General features: G+C 33.9%; 1 protein-coding gene across 4 annotated transcripts in view; it reads right to left on the reverse strand.

Annotated features, from left to right (window-relative positions):
* Positions 1-2,825: 2,825 nt before the first annotated feature.
* Positions 2,826-19,569, reverse strand: part of LOC136037248 (transcription initiation factor TFIID subunit 5-like) — a 94,434-nt gene continuing 77,690 nt past the window's right edge. For all 4 annotated transcript variants that reach the window (XM_065719863.1, XM_065719861.1, XM_065719862.1 and 1 more), the window contains 3 exons: positions 17,647-17,748; positions 8,983-9,198; positions 2,826-3,102 (listed from right to left, as the gene is read on the reverse strand). In XM_065719863.1, the coding sequence (XP_065575935.1) occupies positions 2,894-3,102; positions 8,983-9,198; positions 17,647-17,748 (527 nt within the window). In that variant the 3' untranslated portion in view covers positions 2,826-2,893. The remainder of the gene's footprint in view (positions 3,103-8,982; positions 9,199-17,646; positions 17,749-19,569) is intronic.

Raw genomic sequence — 19,569 nt, forward strand, 5'->3', positions numbered from 1 at the left:
TAGGATTAAATTCCTGTATAAAAGTCAATAACACCATGATTTTTTTTATGTTTTATTATAACTTTACACATGGTATTAAAACTTAGTCTCATTTTGTGATGTCAATTTAGGAAGCCTTTCTCTTCTTTTTAAATTTATCTTCTATGATTGTAATGTTGTAATATTTTTTAAATATATTTAAATCGAGTCTTCACAACTAGCTTCTTATAAAAATTGCAATTGGTTGCTAAGAGGCAGCTCTGATTAATTATTCTTGTTTATTATTATTATCCGCTTCAATCTAGTGTATTACAAACATTCTAATGCATAGAAAATAATACAGCGTATGATAAAAAAATAAATTACAAGATTTGATTGACAAATCATTACAGTACCAACAAAACAAAATAATTATTCCGTTATAAAGTTTATACACAGACCGTAGGATTGGGATTAAACCCCTGAATAAAATTCAATAACACCATGATTTTTTTTATATTTTATTATAAGTTTGCACACGATATTAAAAATTAATCTTATTTTTTGACATCAATTTAGGAAACCTATCTCTTCTTTTTGGATTTTATGTTCTACGATTATAATGTTGTATATTTTTTTACATATATTTAAATCGAGTCTTGACAACCAGCTTCTTATAATAATTGCGATTGGTTGTCAAGAGGCAGTTATGATTTTTTATGCTACTATTATTATTGCCAATTTCATAAATCTATTTGATGATTCACAAATTTATTTGCCATTCTTCTGTATGACAAAACAAATGCATGACAAAAAATTTGTGTACGATAAATAATAGTACTTTTTGAGTACTTTATATTGCTATTATGTTTTTTTGAATAGTTGCTATTTGAGTGATCACCAACGTTATAAACCATTCTGCGGCGGCCGACTTTTGTGTTTTGCTCGTATGTTCACGTTTAAATCATGAATTTAGAAATGAAAAAGGAGGAAACTTAAGCTGGTCTCTAAGAAAAAAACACTTGACTCTATTTAACACTAATTAGCAAGAACTTAATTATGCTTAGAATTTTGCTCTAAGTCCTATATTAAATGTGGCGTTGGAACTTTTGCATCGCCATTTGACTAACGGTAAAGCTTTAAAAATTACCTTTCAATCTTTTTCTCTTTTCTCTTTTTTCTTCCTTTTTTGGAAGAAAAAGATATCTTTTTTTTCTTTCTTTTCTCTTTTTTCTTTTCGCTTCCTTTTTTCTCTGCAGCACTGTCGGTTGATAGACCAGCACCGTATGTTTATGATTTCTTCAATTTACATTTCCTCTTATCTACAGATCATGGCTTTTCTTGAAATTTATTGCCTACATTTCTGTTTTTATTGATAAAAGCTCAAACAAAACTAGAAAAGGAAGAAACAAAACGGAGTTATATATCAAACAAGGTCAATGGCTTCAATCCACGCAAATTCCGGAGGGGGGATTTGTCATTTTTTTCAATTAATCCAATAAAAATATCAAAAGAAGAAGTTTTCAATAAAAATACACTCATAAAAGTACTTTTGAGAATCTAAAGTGGAGGGGGGATGAATAAATCCAGGGGACACACGACCCCCCTGCCCACCTCCCCCAATTGATGCCAATAAACAAGGTATAGAAACAGATATTGTTGCGAGATAAGGCATATTTGCACTCTTTGGGTGCCTTTACGATCCTTCAAATCAGCATATTTTTAAAATTATTAATTGTTTAGAAGAATAGTGCCTTCAGTGCATTTCCGCTTTTTGGCAACGCTATCTTATAGCAGGTATTTAGTAAGACTGGAGAAAGCTTGCAGATTTCAATAGCTAAACCAAAAAAAAGAAAAGAAACTAAAGAATAAATTTAAAAATTTCAAATTCATTCATTCTATTAAAGCAATACAATAGGAAAGTGAAAGGAAATTATTAATGACGGAACAATAATAACTCAATTTGTCCGACACTAATAATTCAATTTCTTTTTGGGTAGTTAAGAGTCATAGCTTGCAACCTATTTTCGACTATAAATATCGGAAATACTATAGCATATCACCTTTTTAGTATGCCCCAATGGCCTAATTCACATTTGAGCCATTTCAATGTTCATTCCTAAACTGTTAGATCTTGTTTAAATCTATTTCGAAGGATCAGAACTTATCACTGAAGCATGTTCCTCTTTAGTCAACTCTTAAGTTAGTTTCATTCCTTAAAAATATATAGTTAATCATGAAGTATGGGATGACTGTATTTAGTGTACCTGTTATAGAGCCAGGTCAAAATCAAAAGATATATTTTAATCAAATATTTTAGAAAGTGTACATTTGCTTGTTCTGTTGAGTGAAACACATCATGCTTTGAAACCCTTCTAAAACAGTCCTATACAAAGCCATGAGCAAAGGATGCGCCGTGATTAATAAGCTTCTAGCGTAGAAATGGTCTTTAACTTCTATCTCCTCGAGAAATTATTTCCATTGTGCATCTACCCTAAGCACATATACAGAAAGACAAAATATGAGAGATTTTCCCTTTGGTTAGGGGGTAAAATGAGTTAGACAATATAAAACGAGTATTATATATAGAAATTCTAGAAAAAATTACATATTTATGTATCCTAATAACTTTTATAGGACAATCTTTAAGATTAATTAACTCCCACTGGGCAGCGAATGAAAACGATTTGCTATGTGAAAAATTGGCAATGCAGTGGGCTGACAACACCACTTGGTATTGCAGTGGGCTAACAACAGCACTAGGTAGTATAGTGGGCTAACAAAAACACTTGGCAATACAGTGGGCTAAAAAAAGTACTTAGGCTATTTTGTTTATCTATGCAACCTTAGTTTGACTTAGTAGAAAATTAAACTTTGATAATATATTTAAATGAAAACGATGAAAAAGATGAATGGAAATCATTATCTACAAAAATTATCCTTCAAACATTCCTGCACCAATAAGCAAGTTTCTTCTCGAAAAGTGCAGAGCCAAAACTGCTGTCTTTTTCGTAGGATACCTCCCAAGCAAAAATCCATCCACATTCTTCTTAACATCCGTGGAATACTGGGTCATTGCATCTTCTGTTAAATCCTCGGTTATTTTGCCGAAATCCCAGAGAGCCACTGAGTAATCCATGCTACCTACAATTTCAACAATAAATCAACATACAAATTTAGGGTCTGGCACTTAATGTTTTTTAAGCAGTAATTTTTATTTCATAATTAATCAAAAGTGCAGCATTTCATTAAACCATTAATTTACAAGAGAGGATTTGACTCCACTCCAAATGGATTATTCGAGCAAAAGGCTAAGAAAAAAAAGACTTTATATTAGTTTTTGCGTAAATAACTGAACGATGCATTTTCGTCATGCCGTGGTTTTTCTTTTCGTTTATATTTAGCATGAACATCCACCCTATTACTGTTACCATTTTTGTATCCCAGTTCAGCAGTTTTGTGCCTTAGTCTTCGCATGCTTTAGTAGATATCTGCTGATATACTCTTCAAGTGTTGATCAGAAGTTCTGTTCAGCGTGTTGAGTCTTGGTGCAAGGCCGTGCCGACATTTTATATTCGGAAGTGGGCGGGGTGTCAAACTACGAAAAAGATCTGAAGCCAGTAATAACCACAAAGCACAGTATAAATATTATAACAGCAGCGAAAAGCCCTATACTCTCCATTAAAGATTTTTATGGTCTCATTAAAAAGTAGCAGCTGAAGCTATTGCTCTGGCGTAGTGGTAACTTCTCAGTCAGTGCCCTATATATGTGCCCCAATTTTGAACCAAATGCTCGCTACTATTCAAAATATTTCTATTGTGACCACAAAGCCCTCATAGCTAAGTGAAGATAGAATGCAGTTCTTGTACTTGGTCTCAAATTGTCTTTGAAGATGCACAATTTATAGTATACAACCTGAAGTCTACTAGAAATAACCTTCCTTGGTCAATCTTTCCATGTGTAACTTCATGGCATGAATTGTCGCTGATATTTTGGTTGTCAGAAGCATCAGATTTAGAGTACATGCGTTCATCCGCTTTTAACCTAACCGTTAGCTAAAACTAGGTGAAAAGAAAATTCTAGTTCTAATTCACTGTCTCCTTTGGGCCAGTAGTCACTTCATAAACATGTATGATATGGCAACCACAAACGTTAAGCGAAGCCAAGAGGTTGTAATACGAATAATATTATGCTGGGGGTTCTAAGGGTCAAGTTTCAACTTGCCTAGTTCGAATCGTGATTAGAACAAAAAATTAAATTAATATGCAATTTTAGTTACCGGTCTTAACAAAAACAGAAGAAAAAATTGTTGATCTCCATTTACCGCAACATTACTTTTATACATATTATTACAAATTGCAACAATAACTACATTCTCAAAAGATTTAACGAGCAACAAAACCTAAAAAAAAAAAATTTAGCAAGGAAAATAGTTCAAAAACCCTTCTATCGAAAATCGACTGCCGTGCCTTCTCCAGGTATTATGACTTTCAGTGACTGTTTCTGTCCGGGCCTACACTAGTACTAACGTTGATATTATGATTTTGAGGTCGTACCGAGGATAGAGGCCTTCCCCCGAAAAACTGTAAAATCGTATATTAAGACTTTCTTTTCCAGTATTTAATGCTTAAAATACAGCTATAAAAGAGCATATCAATGGCTGAGGCCCGTATCTCTTGCTCCCAACCCCAAAAAACACAGGATTTTTAAAATTTCCTCTGATTCTGTATATAACTCAGTAATTTTTAATTCTTCCTATATTGAAATAAATTCTAATGTACAGTTCTGGGTGTGAATACCCGCTTATAAGGTAATAGAATATGGTAATCATATCTGCAATGTGTTATTCTAGACGATAATTATTTTGTCATCAGTTCTTTTAATGTATACTGTTAATTATGTTTCCATAAATAAGGTAGCAAGAACAGAGAAAGTCGCTACAGTAGCTTTTATTTATCTAGCAACTCTTTTTCTACGAATTTATTATTCTATGATGTAATGCTTATATGAAAATAGAAACTTCAACACCTCTTGCAGATAAGGGAAATAATAAATTTTGTAATAAAAAAGATCAATTTTATTCCAGGGATTTTGGTATTCCGTTAATTTAGTATTGTAAGACTTGCTGTAAAAAATTAATACCAGAACCTAGTATTAAAAACTTATTTTCCTATAAGACATCTGTTAGCAAGTATTTCTTGATATGAAATGCACCCTTGTTCCTTTTTTTCTCTCTATGGTAGCAAGTATCTATATGCAGAATAGTACGTATCCATATAGTTTGAGAGCTCTGGTTCAGGACCTACAAAGTTGTGTTTTAGGAAAAAGTTATCTTCTTTACAGTAATGAGGGCTGGCTAGGTGCTGCCTCTGTATACAATGCCATATATAGGGCCTAAACGTAGTTATTGAGACGAATCAAAAGGATTAGGCGGTATGTTTCTCTCGAACACCCAATTGCAGGGACTAACAACTCAGACCCCTACCCCTCTCAGTAGCTCTTCACGCAAATCCTAGGAAGGTTTGCTCATCTAGTCCACGTACCAGAAGAAACACCAATCAGCACATTATTCCATTTTAACTCCTCTGCACTTGGCTAGAAGCACCCCCCCCCCCGTGGACGGCCTCGGCACATATTAAAGGACAGCGTCACCCAGTGTCTATTCATGATCAGTACTGATTGTTAAGAAGCAATAACGCTTGCAAGCGACCAGTCAGTCTTGAGGTTAAGGGTCACATCTTTGTCAACGGTGGACCAACAGTAGGAGCAATGAGTCTTCAGGAGTAGTTTGTTGAATAGTCTACGATGCTGATCTTTGCTCAAGTAATATGTACACCTATTAAAAAGGTTCTCTGAATAGATGCTGATCTTTTCTCTTTCCTCCTTTCGTTCGGTGATAGCTATGATATTTGAGGTGGTTTTTGTTAGCTTTAAAAGTAGTTGAATTCATAAATCAAAAAGGACATTTTGATATACAAAGCATCATTTTCAAGCTATCTAATAAAAAAGAAATATATCAATATTAAAATATGCTTTACATAAAGTTTTCTTTAGCCCCTCATTAATCACTGTAGCCAAATTAATAGGCGCATATTTTCTCTCTAAAATTTAAGCTTTTGATAGGTATTCGCTAATTTTAATAATGTTGAGATTTAGAAAGTGTCAAGGCTGTTCTTTCTTGTCCAAATTTAATTCTAACCAATATTCCCAGAGGGAATGTTATCCCACGGGAATAAAACTTCCTTATGTCATGGAATCACAAGGATAGTTAACACTATAGAGATTACCAGCCACAAGTTATACAAACAAGATTCTGGCCACAAACAAAATAACAAGAATAAGAACTAGAACGGAATTTACTTCCAAAAAATAAACTGTTATCTAGTACTTCATGAAAAATAAAGGTAACAATACTATACTATAACGTTAATTCGGATTAGCTTATTTGGATTGTTACTGGAACGTTAATTTGGATTAGCTTATTTGGATTGTTACTGGAACGTTAATTTGGATTAGCAGGGCTGGCAAATTTAAGCAGGCACGGCATAAAAAGAACCATTAACACGCAACAATCTCCAGAAAATAGTTAACGGCGTGTCTTTTTATGCATGGCACATTTAAGAACATGAAGAGTTTACAGCTCCATCTCCGTGGAAATTACATGTTGTAGATCAGTGGTCCTTAAACTTATTTAGACACTCTACCCCTTCTTACCCACAATCCATTTTAGGTACCTCTTCTCAGTTACCAGTACTAAGTAAACTACAGCTAAAATATAAATGGAATTGCATGTCATACAGGTGAAGGGTTGTTTTTTTTTTCTTTTTTTTTGGCCAGCCGCGTACCCCCTAGAAATTTTAAGTACCCCTAAGGATAGGTGTACACAGTTTGAAAACCACTGTTGTATGCAATAATAACCTAGTTTTAAAAACATTTAAGTTGTTTTTTGTTTTAAAATGTTATGTTAAATTGTAGGTTAAATTTTTTTATTAAACCAAAAAATGTATCCTAATAAGATTTATTCTATTAAAGCAAAACTAAAATTGGCCAGTACTCATTTGTTTATACGGTTTCTGAAGAGCAGAATAGAATCACCGAACATGCATGTAGAATCCAGACTCACCAGGAGATGGTAAAATTACCAAATGTGCATTTACTTAAGCGTAGGCTGGTAAGCACACCATTTTACATAAATCAGTTTACAAGGGTGTCAAATATGTTAGTCCAGTTACTTGTTTCCCCCCATAAATTTAATTTTCTGTTTTGCCTCATTTCCTGTTTCTTGTTATGTGGTTTTTATAACAAGCGTTCTTATTGTTGCAGTAAGTATCTTTATTCTACATAACAAGCATTATTCTTATTTTTATTTTACAAAAATAAAGGTTAAATTTATGTAAATTTACTTAAGCAACGATTGACCATGAAGTCCGATAGTATATCTCTACTACTACTACTAACAATTCACTGCGGCCCAAACTGCCTGACGCCAACACAGCTACGCACGCTAATCCTCGATCCCAATCTATTCAAAGTCTTTCTCTTTGCACCCTCCCAAGAAGTTCCAATTCCCCTTATATATTTCCTTACGACATCATCCCACCCCGTTCGAGGACGACCTGCTTTACGTTTGGCCCTAGAGAATTGGCCGACGAGAACAATTTTTGGTATTCTGCCATCCTTCATCACAGAGCGTGTTCTAGCCATCTCACTCTTTCTCTTATTGTAGCTTTAGTAAGGGTAGTATATCTCTACTGATGTATATATTTCATCGGTATATCTCTGATGAGCCCTAATCGACAAGATAGAGTCACCGGTACTGTTTTTTTTATTCTCAGTTCGATCAAGAGGAATACCCACTTTATGAGGTGCTAAATTATATATAATTAATAATTCTTCACTCAATATTTATACTTTTTAATCACACCCTGGCCTTGTGAAATTCCACGTTGCCTGGCGTCTAAAATTCAGATGTTGCGTGGGAATTTGAAAAAAAAAAAATACTTAAACGAAGTCAGTAAATGAAGTAAGTGTCTTATTAGTTTCTTAGTGAAGTTTTGGTATTACTATTTATAATCCTAGCTTGTTTTACACACTTATAACTTTGTTTTCTAATAAGGTAAAGCCCTTCTAGAGCTAGGTTATGGAGATGATTTGAATGTCGAACAAATAAACATTCAGATGGGGATAAGTCGATTTATTAGACAGTGAAAACAGATAAAAAAGTCTGGATATTTCGATCACATTTACAACGATCGTCATCAGCAGAAACACTAAAGTACTAAAATTAAAACTAACATATTCATACATAACAAAATAATTTACTTCATCCAACTCTGTCTAAGGTTCTGTTTGGACATCTCCGGGAATATTACCAAAGCCATTATGCTGTTTCACACAACCCAAGACTAATCTAAGAGGAAGGGGAGTTTTGTTCAATTTCAGGGCTATTGAATAAAACTCTTCTTAGTCTATGGTGTTTATCCCTCCTGAGGATATATCTACGCCATCCAACCTCTTTAACGATGTACCTGCTGAGAGGGCTTATCATTACTCATAAAGATGAGAACTTTACGCCTATGCCCTAAGCCTTTGATCTATACACTAATTTCTAGATAAAGTCAAGCACATGTTTCTCGTCTTTTTTTTTTCTTTTCTTTTCCCTCTTTTTTTTTTGTTTAAGTTTTGCCTGCGATCTTGCAATAGTGGCAGAATTAATGAAATGCAACATTGCAACCCAAAACAAGAAAAAGATAGGAAATTACCGGAAGCAACGACATTTCACTCTCCTCAACCGAAAGTGATCGAATAAATGACAAGAAAAAGATGGAAAATTACCAAACAACAAGAAAAAAATAGAAAATTACCACAAGCAATGACATTTCCCTCTCCTCTACCGAAAGTGATTGAATAAATGACAAGAAAAAGATAGAACATTGCCAAGCAACAAGAAAAAGATAGAAACTTACCAAGTAACAAGAAAAAGATAGAAAATTACCAAACAACAAGATAAAATAGAAAATTACCGGAAGCAATGACATTTCCCTCTCCTCTACCGAAAGTGATTGAATAAATGACACTATCATGTGCAGGAAGTTGCGCAACTGGCGCTGCTTCGTGGGCCAAATCCCATATATGTAAGTGTCCATCTCTATCGCCAGATGCCAGAAATCTACCGTCGGGCGAAAAGCTTAAACATTGGATTGATGCTTTATGGCCTGTCATGTTGAATACACATTTGCCTAGAAATATTAAAATATATAGCATAAACTGCAAATCTGCCTTATTTTAAACAATTAAGAATAGAAACAGGGTTGTCAGCTTTCTTTTTAATAATAACAACTTTATTTAAAGTATTTCTACCGTACACAAAATTATAGGCAATATATATTAGAGCAAGAATGACACATTTAAAACCTGCATCAGCGACAGTGTGTTTCTATAAATTTTTTCAGTGTTCCATTGTCATTGTTGTCTGTCTCCTTTTTTTTGTACATCTTTCAAAAACTTAAAATTGGTTGGGCGGTTTAGAAAAAATAAGCAAATTGATGAAATGACTTTCGAGTATCTGGAGTTTTACCAATTTGTTCTGTAGTACCAAACAATTTTTTGACGATTGGTCGACTGATTACCTCACCCAAGAGTCGAACCTGTGAGCACATATGCTTACTATTTAAAAATTGTTAATCTCTAAGAAAAGAAATAGTAAAAAAAAATAAAAATAATAGTAAAAACATTATTTTACTATTATTTTACATTACCGGAAAAAAAAATCTAGAAACCCTTGATTAGGATGTCACCCTATTCCCATAATACTCTATTTGGAACAAATTACGAATCTTAGTTCTGTATCAAGAAAACGGTGAATTATTAGAAGGAATGTTTGAAATTTTGGAACGAAAGCTGATCTTCGGGAAATATGTCTAATGATTATTGCGGCTAAAAGCTTGCTAAATTTTTGACGTATACTTGAAATTGAGGAATTCCTGGCAAACAAAAAACAACTGTTTTTCCAGAAATAAAGGCATTATTCAACACACCGTCCACCTGAAGCTAAATGTTTTTCCCTTTATTCCGTAAATTTACGGATTCCTTGCCAACAACACCACTCGTCACCACTCAGCCTGGGAGCGAATAAAGCAAATTTTTAATATCTTCGCCTGAAGTGATGCTTATTGGTGTATTCCAATAAGAGAATTTTGCATTGATTGAAACAAGTGGCAGTCAGAATAGAAATCATCTGGTGAACATAGTGGGTGAGGTATAACTTCCAGAAATTGTTTTCAGCTTATCTTTCAACCTCATGGCAAGTGATCTCATGCTAAGAAACAACACCTTTGTGCCGGGTTACATATTCGGTCGTTTTTGTTCAATACTCTCTCGAAACTAAAACAATTGCCGTTTGTAGATGTTCCCCATTAAGATTCACTAGATTTTAGAACTAAAAAGCGAATTATACCTTTCTAATCTCACCAAATAGGATCGATCACCTCTCGATCACCAAGGATCGAGCACCCTTGCGAGCACCCAACCCAACTCGGTAGCCAGTCGCATCTTGCTCCAAGCCCGACACCCTCAACCTTCAGAGCCAACCAATGCCGTCTCACTGCAAATATTTGACTTTGATGTTCTTGGTTGCTCAGGTTTCATGTACAATTTCTTGTGCTTAGATTTTAGTATACAAACCCATTTTTGTCATCAGCAATAATTCGAATCCAAAAGGACTTCCTTTATAGTACTGAAGCAGCATTTCGGACATAGAAAATCACCTTCTAATGACTTTCAAATTCAACTTATATAGTAGCCAACTTCCGAGCTTGCAGATGGATCCCAATGATTTTAGGCCTTTATAGGTTGCTGCTTGTGTAACACACCAGTGTTGTTACAATCTCTGCGTGTGTTTAACACGTGTTTTCACTGAGATTGCTCACCAATTCTTCTTCTTAAAACTCAAACCATTTGTGGAGATGTTTTTTTGTCTTTAATGCCCAAATCACCACTTCTAAAGCATCAAAGCCAGAAATTTGTAATAGAGTAGTTTTTTCAAACCTCATAAATCTGTTGAGAGATATTTAAAAGATACTAGCCAAAAATAATTCTCTGACGATCATTGGCCGTATGCAGCAGCCCTTCAGAAGATTTTACTCCCACAGAACGACCTGATAAAGGAGTCCAAAACATTCCAATACAAAAAGGAAATAACGCTTTCAAGAATTAAGCTGCACTATATCATCAACGATGAATCGAAAGCACAAAAATATCCATACAAACTGAAGAGTATAGGAAACCTGCTAAGACAGTACATTTTTGGGCTTTTATATGGCTTTATTCAACTAGTATGGAAAGCTTACAGAGACAAAATTCAAGTTCGCCTAAAAAAAAAATATATATATATTTAGCATTGATAAGTAAAATCATTAGGTTAATTATAAAAATATAAACAGAAAAGATCATCTGCACTTAAAATCCTTTATTTCGTCTTCACACTTGGTCGAAGATAAAAAGAAAAACATAATTTTTTTCCAAAAGGGAAAAAATGTACTTGCGTGCATTTTTGTTACCTGGACTATGTTCTGCAGGCTAAATTCAGATAACTTATCACAGTAATGCAAGAACATATTTTAAAATAAAAGAGCCTCACTTTTTTCAGAAAACCCCAGTTTCGATTTAAATCTATTACAACTACTACTAACAACTCACTGCAGCACTGAGCCACCTGAGACCGGCACAGTTGCATGCACTCCTCTTTTACCATTATATATTCAAACTCTCACTCTTTACCCCCTTCAAAGAAGTTCCAGTTTACTTTAAATCCTTTCTTTTGACCTATTCCCATCACATTCAGGGACAACCTCCTTGTCGCTTGGCCTCAGATGTACGACCGAAAAGAACAATCTTTGGTAATCTGTCAACCTTCATCAGCAATACGTGTCCTAGGCATCTCAACTTTCCTTAAATTATAGCCCTTGAAAGTTGGAAAAATCCCGCTTTTTGCAGGGCCTGTCAAATGAGTACCCATCGTAGAAAATTCATCTGGAAAACATTTAAAAAATCTTCCTCTGTCTTCCGAAGTGCTCAAATTTCGGAACCATACTTGCACACTGTCATTACCGTAGCTTCAAATATTCTAGTCTTAGCTCGCAGACTTAGCTTCTCATTCTTCGAAACCAAAAATTCAACTGTTAATAAATACCCTGGCCCATGACTATTCTACTTTTTACATCTTCACTGCGTCCACAATCTTCAATAAAAATGCTACCCAGGTAAGTGACCTCTTGATTGATCTTCTCCTTACCCCAAAACTTTGATTGAAATCCGGTTTTGGATACATTAAAAGTATGTTTAATTTGAATATGAAAAATTTGTTGGAACATGAGAACTCAAGCAGTCAAACAGTTCGTGGTAACGAACTGTGGTAAGGAGCGATCAGGCTCAATAGTAACCAAAACTCTAAAAAATGGAATTTTGGTACCAATAGCTACATCAAAATAATCGCATTTTAATGCTGATTTTAAATATATAAGTTTCATCAAGTTTAGTCTTACCCATCAAAAGTTACGAGCCTGAGAAAATTTGCGTTATTTTAGAAAATAGGGGGAAACACCCCCTAAAAGTCATAGAATCTTAACGAAAATCACACCATCAGATTCAGCGTATCAGAAAACCCTACTGTAGAAGTTTCAAGCTCCTATCTACAAAAATGTGAAATTTTATATTTTTTTTGCCAGAAGGCAGATCACGGATGCGTGTTTATTTGTTTGTTTGTTTTTTTTTTTGTTTTTTTTTTCAGGGGTGATCGTATCGACCCAGTTGTCCAAGAATGATGCGAGAGGGCTCATTCTAACTGGTTTTTTACTAAAGTTTTTTACTGTTTTAAAATGTAGAGTTTAAAGAAAGAGTCAAACTTTAGCGTAAAGAGCGGGGCGTTGAGAAGGAAAAGCCCCTTTCATATACGGAGTAATTTCTGTTCGTTTTAAGTTTTAATGTTACTCCTTACTTTCATTTAAAAAATTTGTTTTTTTTTATTTAATTTCATATAGGCTTAACGAGAATTAGAAGAAATTACTAGCATTGCTCTCAGATCAGCCGTGCCAAGAAGAAACGGAATATTTTACAACAAGCTTGATTTCGATTTATAAAATCTGTGTTTCAATCAAAGGTCCAAATTTTATTTGAATCCATTCTTAACTTTTCTGATAATGGAGAAATGATTTAGTTTTTAGACCATTCTTAATTAATTAAAAATAGATGGCGATGTGTTTTCCTTAGAGACAAACTTGAGCCCCTTTTCCTAACAGTTTTTATCAGTTACTCATTTTGTCATTAGTTGACGAAATGATGGAAAAAATTTATGAAACAAAACAAATGTCAATAAAAAACGAAAGATTCATTTTTATTACTAAGTATTTGTTTAAATGCATGTATATAATTCAAACCGTTAAACCAATTACAAACCATCACCGTCTGTTACACTACTTCATTGGATCTTGGCAATCTTTTCATTGACGGATACTGTCATCGAATTCACCTCCATACACGAAAATTTAGAGTATACGCCTTAATACACGAAAAACTAGACTTGAAGAAGAAGACTAAAAATTAGTTACCACTACAACAGTGATCTACTGGCCGTTCGAAGAGATTTATAAAACATTCGCTGAAAAATATTTGTTTTTTAGAAAAACGAAGTTTTAGATTTTTCTCGACTGAAATTTTAATTTGGGCTTTTACGTCTGTGAGCTTTAAAAAAGAGATCAAGGGTTTATCCAGGATTTATGTTCGAAGGGGAAAGGGGTTACCAAAAAAACCTTTAAGCATATAAAAGATTTGCTTATATGCATTTTTGTTACGTTTTTACGGGTCGGACAAAAATTTTCGGGGGAGGGGGTTGATACAGGTAAAAAATTAAGAGAAGAATATTCTGGCATTAAAATTCAAGGTAGTTTAAGCTTAAGTTTTCCAGTTTTATAGAAAATTTTCGAGTCAGTACATATGATATTTTTAACTTCCAGTAAACACTCGACCCAAGATCAAAATCCGTTCTGCGGTTTAACAGCCAAAGAGGAGCTATGTCTGGCCCTCAGGTCTCAATCGCACTACCTGGCTAAGGGACCATGAAACAGAGATCAGCATTGCCGTTTTCGACTATACTCTAGTGCCATCTTCTTTTTTTCCTTTAAAGAAGATCTGTGCATAATAAGACATATTTATGCCTATTTTTCTGATTCTTACGCAAAATTAAATGCAACAAGAATCAAATAATAGCTAATTCACGTAACTTCTATGGGCATATTTCACTGCACAGTACAAGCAATGTCTTTTGGAGCAAAAAGCCTTAGGTTATATAAACAATATTGGGTACATATCATAATAGCCAATCCAGCAGAGCCGACAACCACAGATGGCATATTTAGCTGAAAACATTTTAAACAACGGGTGTGTGGTTTGATTTTCAACTGAAGAAATATACGTAGAGAAAATGATTAGTGTTTTGAAAAGAAAAAAATATATAAGTAATGAAAACCAAAACATTATTAAAAGCTATGTCTTTTTTCAAGTTTCATGAACATCTTAGCACCCCAGGCAGAAAAATTATCCTGGGTGCCCTTAAAACGGGTTTGGAATGCACATACAAACTCTTATGTGGGCCAGAGTACTATCATTAGGCAGGGGGAGGGGCTTTAAGGGATAAAAAAGATTTTTTAAACGGACTGATAGTAAAGAGGAAATGGATTCTTTCGCTAGTAATACTAGGTAATTTGTCTGACAAACCAAGTTCGCTGGGTTGTTAGTAGATAATTCAATTGTAAACATTCAATGCTATAACTATTCAGGTATATTTGATTTTATTTAACTGAAAAAAAAGGTAAAATAAACAAAAAATTCAAGAAAATAATGACCACAAAAACGATGAAAAAAATAATCTTAAGACTTTGTGTGGAAGGTAAAGCAATGCGCATTTAGAAATAAGATTACTAAAAATTTATGATCGCTTTAAAGCAGGGCTTCTTAAACTATGGGTCGCGACCCCATTTGGGGTCGCGTAGCAAAATTATGGGGTCGCGAGTGATAAAAATACAATTTAACAAAAAAATGTTTTTTAACTTGTAAAATTATTCTTATAAAGAAAAATAACAATCATCATAGATAAATATATCATAAAATCTTCTGGTTCGGAAAGACTGTTTATACCTGCATTTCTATTCCGATCATTATGACATCTTGTATAAATTTACTATGAATCAGAAGATGTTATAGAACTTCATAAAGAATGTAGATTTATTTTTCTCAATTTCTTAAAACCGAAATAATCCTGATAAATATTATCAACAAAATTTCTAAGCGTTATTTCGAAGAAACTATATAAACATTTCGTGTTATTTTCATTTAGCCATTGTATGACTGTGAACAAAGTGCATGTTATTCCGAATTAGTCAGTCCTTTCGCGACCGACGGGACCTTACAGTCCCAGAATGTAAAAATCCTTTGGACTCTTCTTAATTGATTGATAGCACCAAAATTGAACGATGTGCTTCAGAATGCTGTTAAGGTCATAAATTTTATTAAGAGCCATGCCCTTAACAGTCCCTTATTTTCAAATCTCTGTAAGGATACGGATTCCAACTACACAACTTTGTTATTACATGCAAAAGTAAGATGGTTGTCAAGAGTCAAAGTTTAAAAAAATTATTGTTATTAAAGGACGAGATCGAAATATTTTTAACTTAACGAAAATGTGAATTTGCTGCTTTTTTTTCAAAATGACTTGTGGCTATCCAAGCTGTGTTATTTGTCAGATATTTTTGCGAAGTTAAACGATCTTAACTTGTCTCTTCAAGAAAAAAAATTGCGATATATTTACTTCAAACAATAAAATTGAAAGTTTTATTAAAAAGATCAGCATTTGGAAAAGTAAGGTAAAAAAAAAATTCGTTCAAAGTGTTTTCCAGTGTCGATAATTTTGTAATTGATAAAATTCATTGCAAAACTTTTATTGCAAAAACTATTGTAGATCACTTAAAACCACTAGAAATACAGTTCCGTACATATTTTATATTAAATATTGATTTACAAAAAAATAGTTTGGATTCAAAAGCCGTTCTGGATATGCTTAATTGAGATTGGTCATCTGCCACTTAAAGCTCAAGAAGAATTTGCTGAGCTTTCGTGTGACTCAAACTTAAAACTACAATTCCAAAAAAAAGCCCTTGACTGAATTCTGGATCAGAACTAGAACTGAATTTCCCATAATCGCCGATATGGCGTTAAATGTACTTCTGCCATTCAACATCATATATTTATGTGAAGTTACTTTCTCAGCTTTAACACACATTAAATCCCAATATCATTTAGCGATAAAAAAAAAATGCTGAAGAGGTCTTACGTCCAACAGTTTCAAACATTACACCAAGATTTGATTTGTTATGCAATAAAAAACAGGCAAATCCATCTCATTAAATTTTTAACATAAACTTTAATTTAATATTTACCTCGCAACTACTTGGATATATTCGAGAGAATTAAGACGGTCAGAATCCACTTTTGTTTTTGAAACTATAATACAAACATTTCTATAACATTTTGTGCAAATTTTAATTTGGAATTTTTATACGTTTCAAAACGAATTCTAAATTTATACATTTTCATATGCATCTGTATATTGTTACCTAATAAATACATCGTCAAAAAATATTAATTTATTTTTCTTTTATATTTTTTTGGGGTCGTTAAGAAACTCGCAATCATAAATGGGGTCGGGAATTACAAAAGTTTAAGAAGCCCTGCTTTAAAGTAATACCCCTGACCTGCGCACACAATGAGGCTAAAGGTAGCAACAAATAGTCAATAATCATTAATAGTAAATGAGTGCTAGAGCACAGCCTTAGCTTAAAAGATTCTTAAATTTGTTATAATCAGTCTACTGAAAGGATTCAATTTTGAAAAAGCCCCAGTCAAAGCGAAAAAGAGTATAGCTATAAACCCTGCATGAAAAAGAAAGGGAAATTTAGTTGGTTCTTTTTCATTGAATTATAAGTCACTGAAAGAGTAAAAATACTTTCAGTCACAATATTTTTCAATCTATTGTAGACTAAACTAGAAAGTCTCTGTACATCTGTCAATAAAGAATTTTTGTTCAGGGAGGGGGGTCTTTTTTACTCACCATCATTAAAATCTATGTCTTTCTTCAAATTTCATAAATATCTTAGCACCCCAGGTAGAAATATTATCCTGAGTTCCCCCAAATGGGTTTGTAATGCCCATATAAACTCTTATGTACGACACAGTACTATTCTTAGGCAGGAAGAGGGGCTTTAACGCATAAAAAGACGGTTTATGACTGAAGAATTGTCCAAAAACCCTATACAAGAGACTTAAAGTTCCTACATATAAAACGCTAAGTTTTGCGTTTTCCTTGAAAAGATCTGTCGTGGATCCATGTTAATTTATTTTTATTTTATTTTTTTCATTTTCAAAGGGTGATCATACCAAACCGTTGATCGTAAAACGTCGTGCGAAGGTTTTTTTTAGCGAACATACAAATCTCTAACCCCTCTATAAAACTATGTGCCTGATTTTGGACGTGTGAAGTACATGTCGAATTGAAAATTATTAAAGTACTATTCAAGAGACAAGACAACCCTACCCTAATAATCCTGAGAAAAAAGATAAAAATATATCTACTTAATTACCTGTGAGGACGTCCCACATCCTGATACAACGATCTGTAGATCCAGTCACAACATAGTTTGAGTTCGGGTGAAATTGAACCACATCAACGTCGGAATGATGACCTGAAATAGGAAAGAAAAAGAGCCACATGAAAATGGAGATTCAAACAAAGATAGCTGCCATAAAAAAAAACATATATAAAGGAATATCGATGCTTGGGAGATGTCCACTAAATTACGACCTTAAAATATACATTTAAAAAAAAAACAAAAAAACAGCACGGTTTTGTAAGATTTTTCTTCTTTTTTTTTTCAAATATTGGGTTGAATTGGGCGGAAATTGAGCCACATCAACGTCAGAATGATGACCTTGATCAGAATGGGTCTGATCAAGTTTGATCTTTAAATTTATTGAAGTTTTTAACGCCAAATGAAAGGAAGCTTGACATGGCTACGGCACGTTCTGCGGATGAAAGATGACAGATTGCCGAAGATTGTCCTTTTCGGCCAACCGTCTAGGGCTAAACGGAAAGCAGATCGTCCTCGTCTAGAGTGGGAGGATGTCATCTTCCTGTCCTTCTTATTACAGAGTGGGAGGACGTATCTTCCTATTCTTCCAAACTTCTTTTAACTGTGAAAAAAACATCCTGAGCCTTGGCTATTCTACTTTTGACATCTTCAGAGCTCCCACCATCTTTAAAAATAATACTACCAAGGTAACTGAAGCTGCCCACCTGATCAATTTTTTCGTTAGCCAACATCTCCTTTTCATATTCACTTACTCCTAACCTTAGTCACTTAGTCTTCTTAACATTAATTTTTAAACCTATTTTAGCATCCTGAACTCGCAAAACCTCTAGAAGTTAATTGATTTTGCTCAACCTTTCATCCACGATGCATAAATCATCACCATAATCTAAATCCAGGAGACTTTTGCCTCCCCATTTGATTCCGTGGTCTCCCATTGCCTTTCCTGTGCTTCTTAAGACGAAATCCATCAGAATTATCAACATAAAGGGGGGTAGAGCACAACACGGCTTAACTCCTGACTTAATCCAAAACCAGTTGTTAGCCTCACTTACTCCCTTAACCGCAGCAGTATTATTATCGTGCACAGCACTAATAACTTTAATGTGTTTTTCTAGAATACCATACAAGGATAAAACCTTTGCTAAAGCTCTTCTGTCAACAGAATCGAACGCTTGCTCATAATCCATAAAACTGAGGATCAAAAATGTTAAACGAATAAGACAATTTTCTATTATTAGCCTAAGAGTGAAAATATGGTAGATATATCCTCTACCTTTTCTAAAACCGCACTAATCTTCCCTTAAAACTTTGCCTACAGCATCTCTCAGTCTAAAAAGTATGATATTACTAAGTAGTTTGCTACGTATAGAGAACAGAATAAAGCCTCGATAATTACAACATTCACTCTTATCACCTTTCTTGTACAGTGATTTAATTAAGGTTTTCTTAAAATCGTTAGGTACTTCCCCTTTTTGCAAAAATCATATTCATAATCTTCAGTAACTTACTTTTAACCTCAGAACCACCATATTTAAGAAACTCATTTACCAAACTATCAGTACCTGGAGATTAATTATTTTTTAATCCTTTTAGTACTGTCGCTAATTCTTCCTCACAGAACAAATCTTCCTTAACATCCAATGTATCACAAACTTTTTCATTTGCTTCTATATCTTTTCCTGCAACTCTAACTCAGTTTAGCACATTCTCAAAATGTTCTGTTCATCTCTATTTAACTCTTTTCTTATCACTAATTGTGGCCCCGTTCCTATATTTAACAGGGACAAGTCCAGATTGACTACTCCCTCTCGATTTATTAATATACCGGTATAATATTTTACTATTATGCTGTCTAGCTGCATCTTCCAGATCCTCGGCAATTTTATCCGTTGCATCCACTTCAGATCTCCTTAG

This window comes from Artemia franciscana, chromosome 16, assembly GCF_032884065.1.
Source record: "Artemia franciscana chromosome 16, ASM3288406v1, whole genome shotgun sequence".
Classification (NCBI taxonomy): Eukaryota; Metazoa; Arthropoda; class Branchiopoda; order Anostraca; family Artemiidae; genus Artemia; species Artemia franciscana.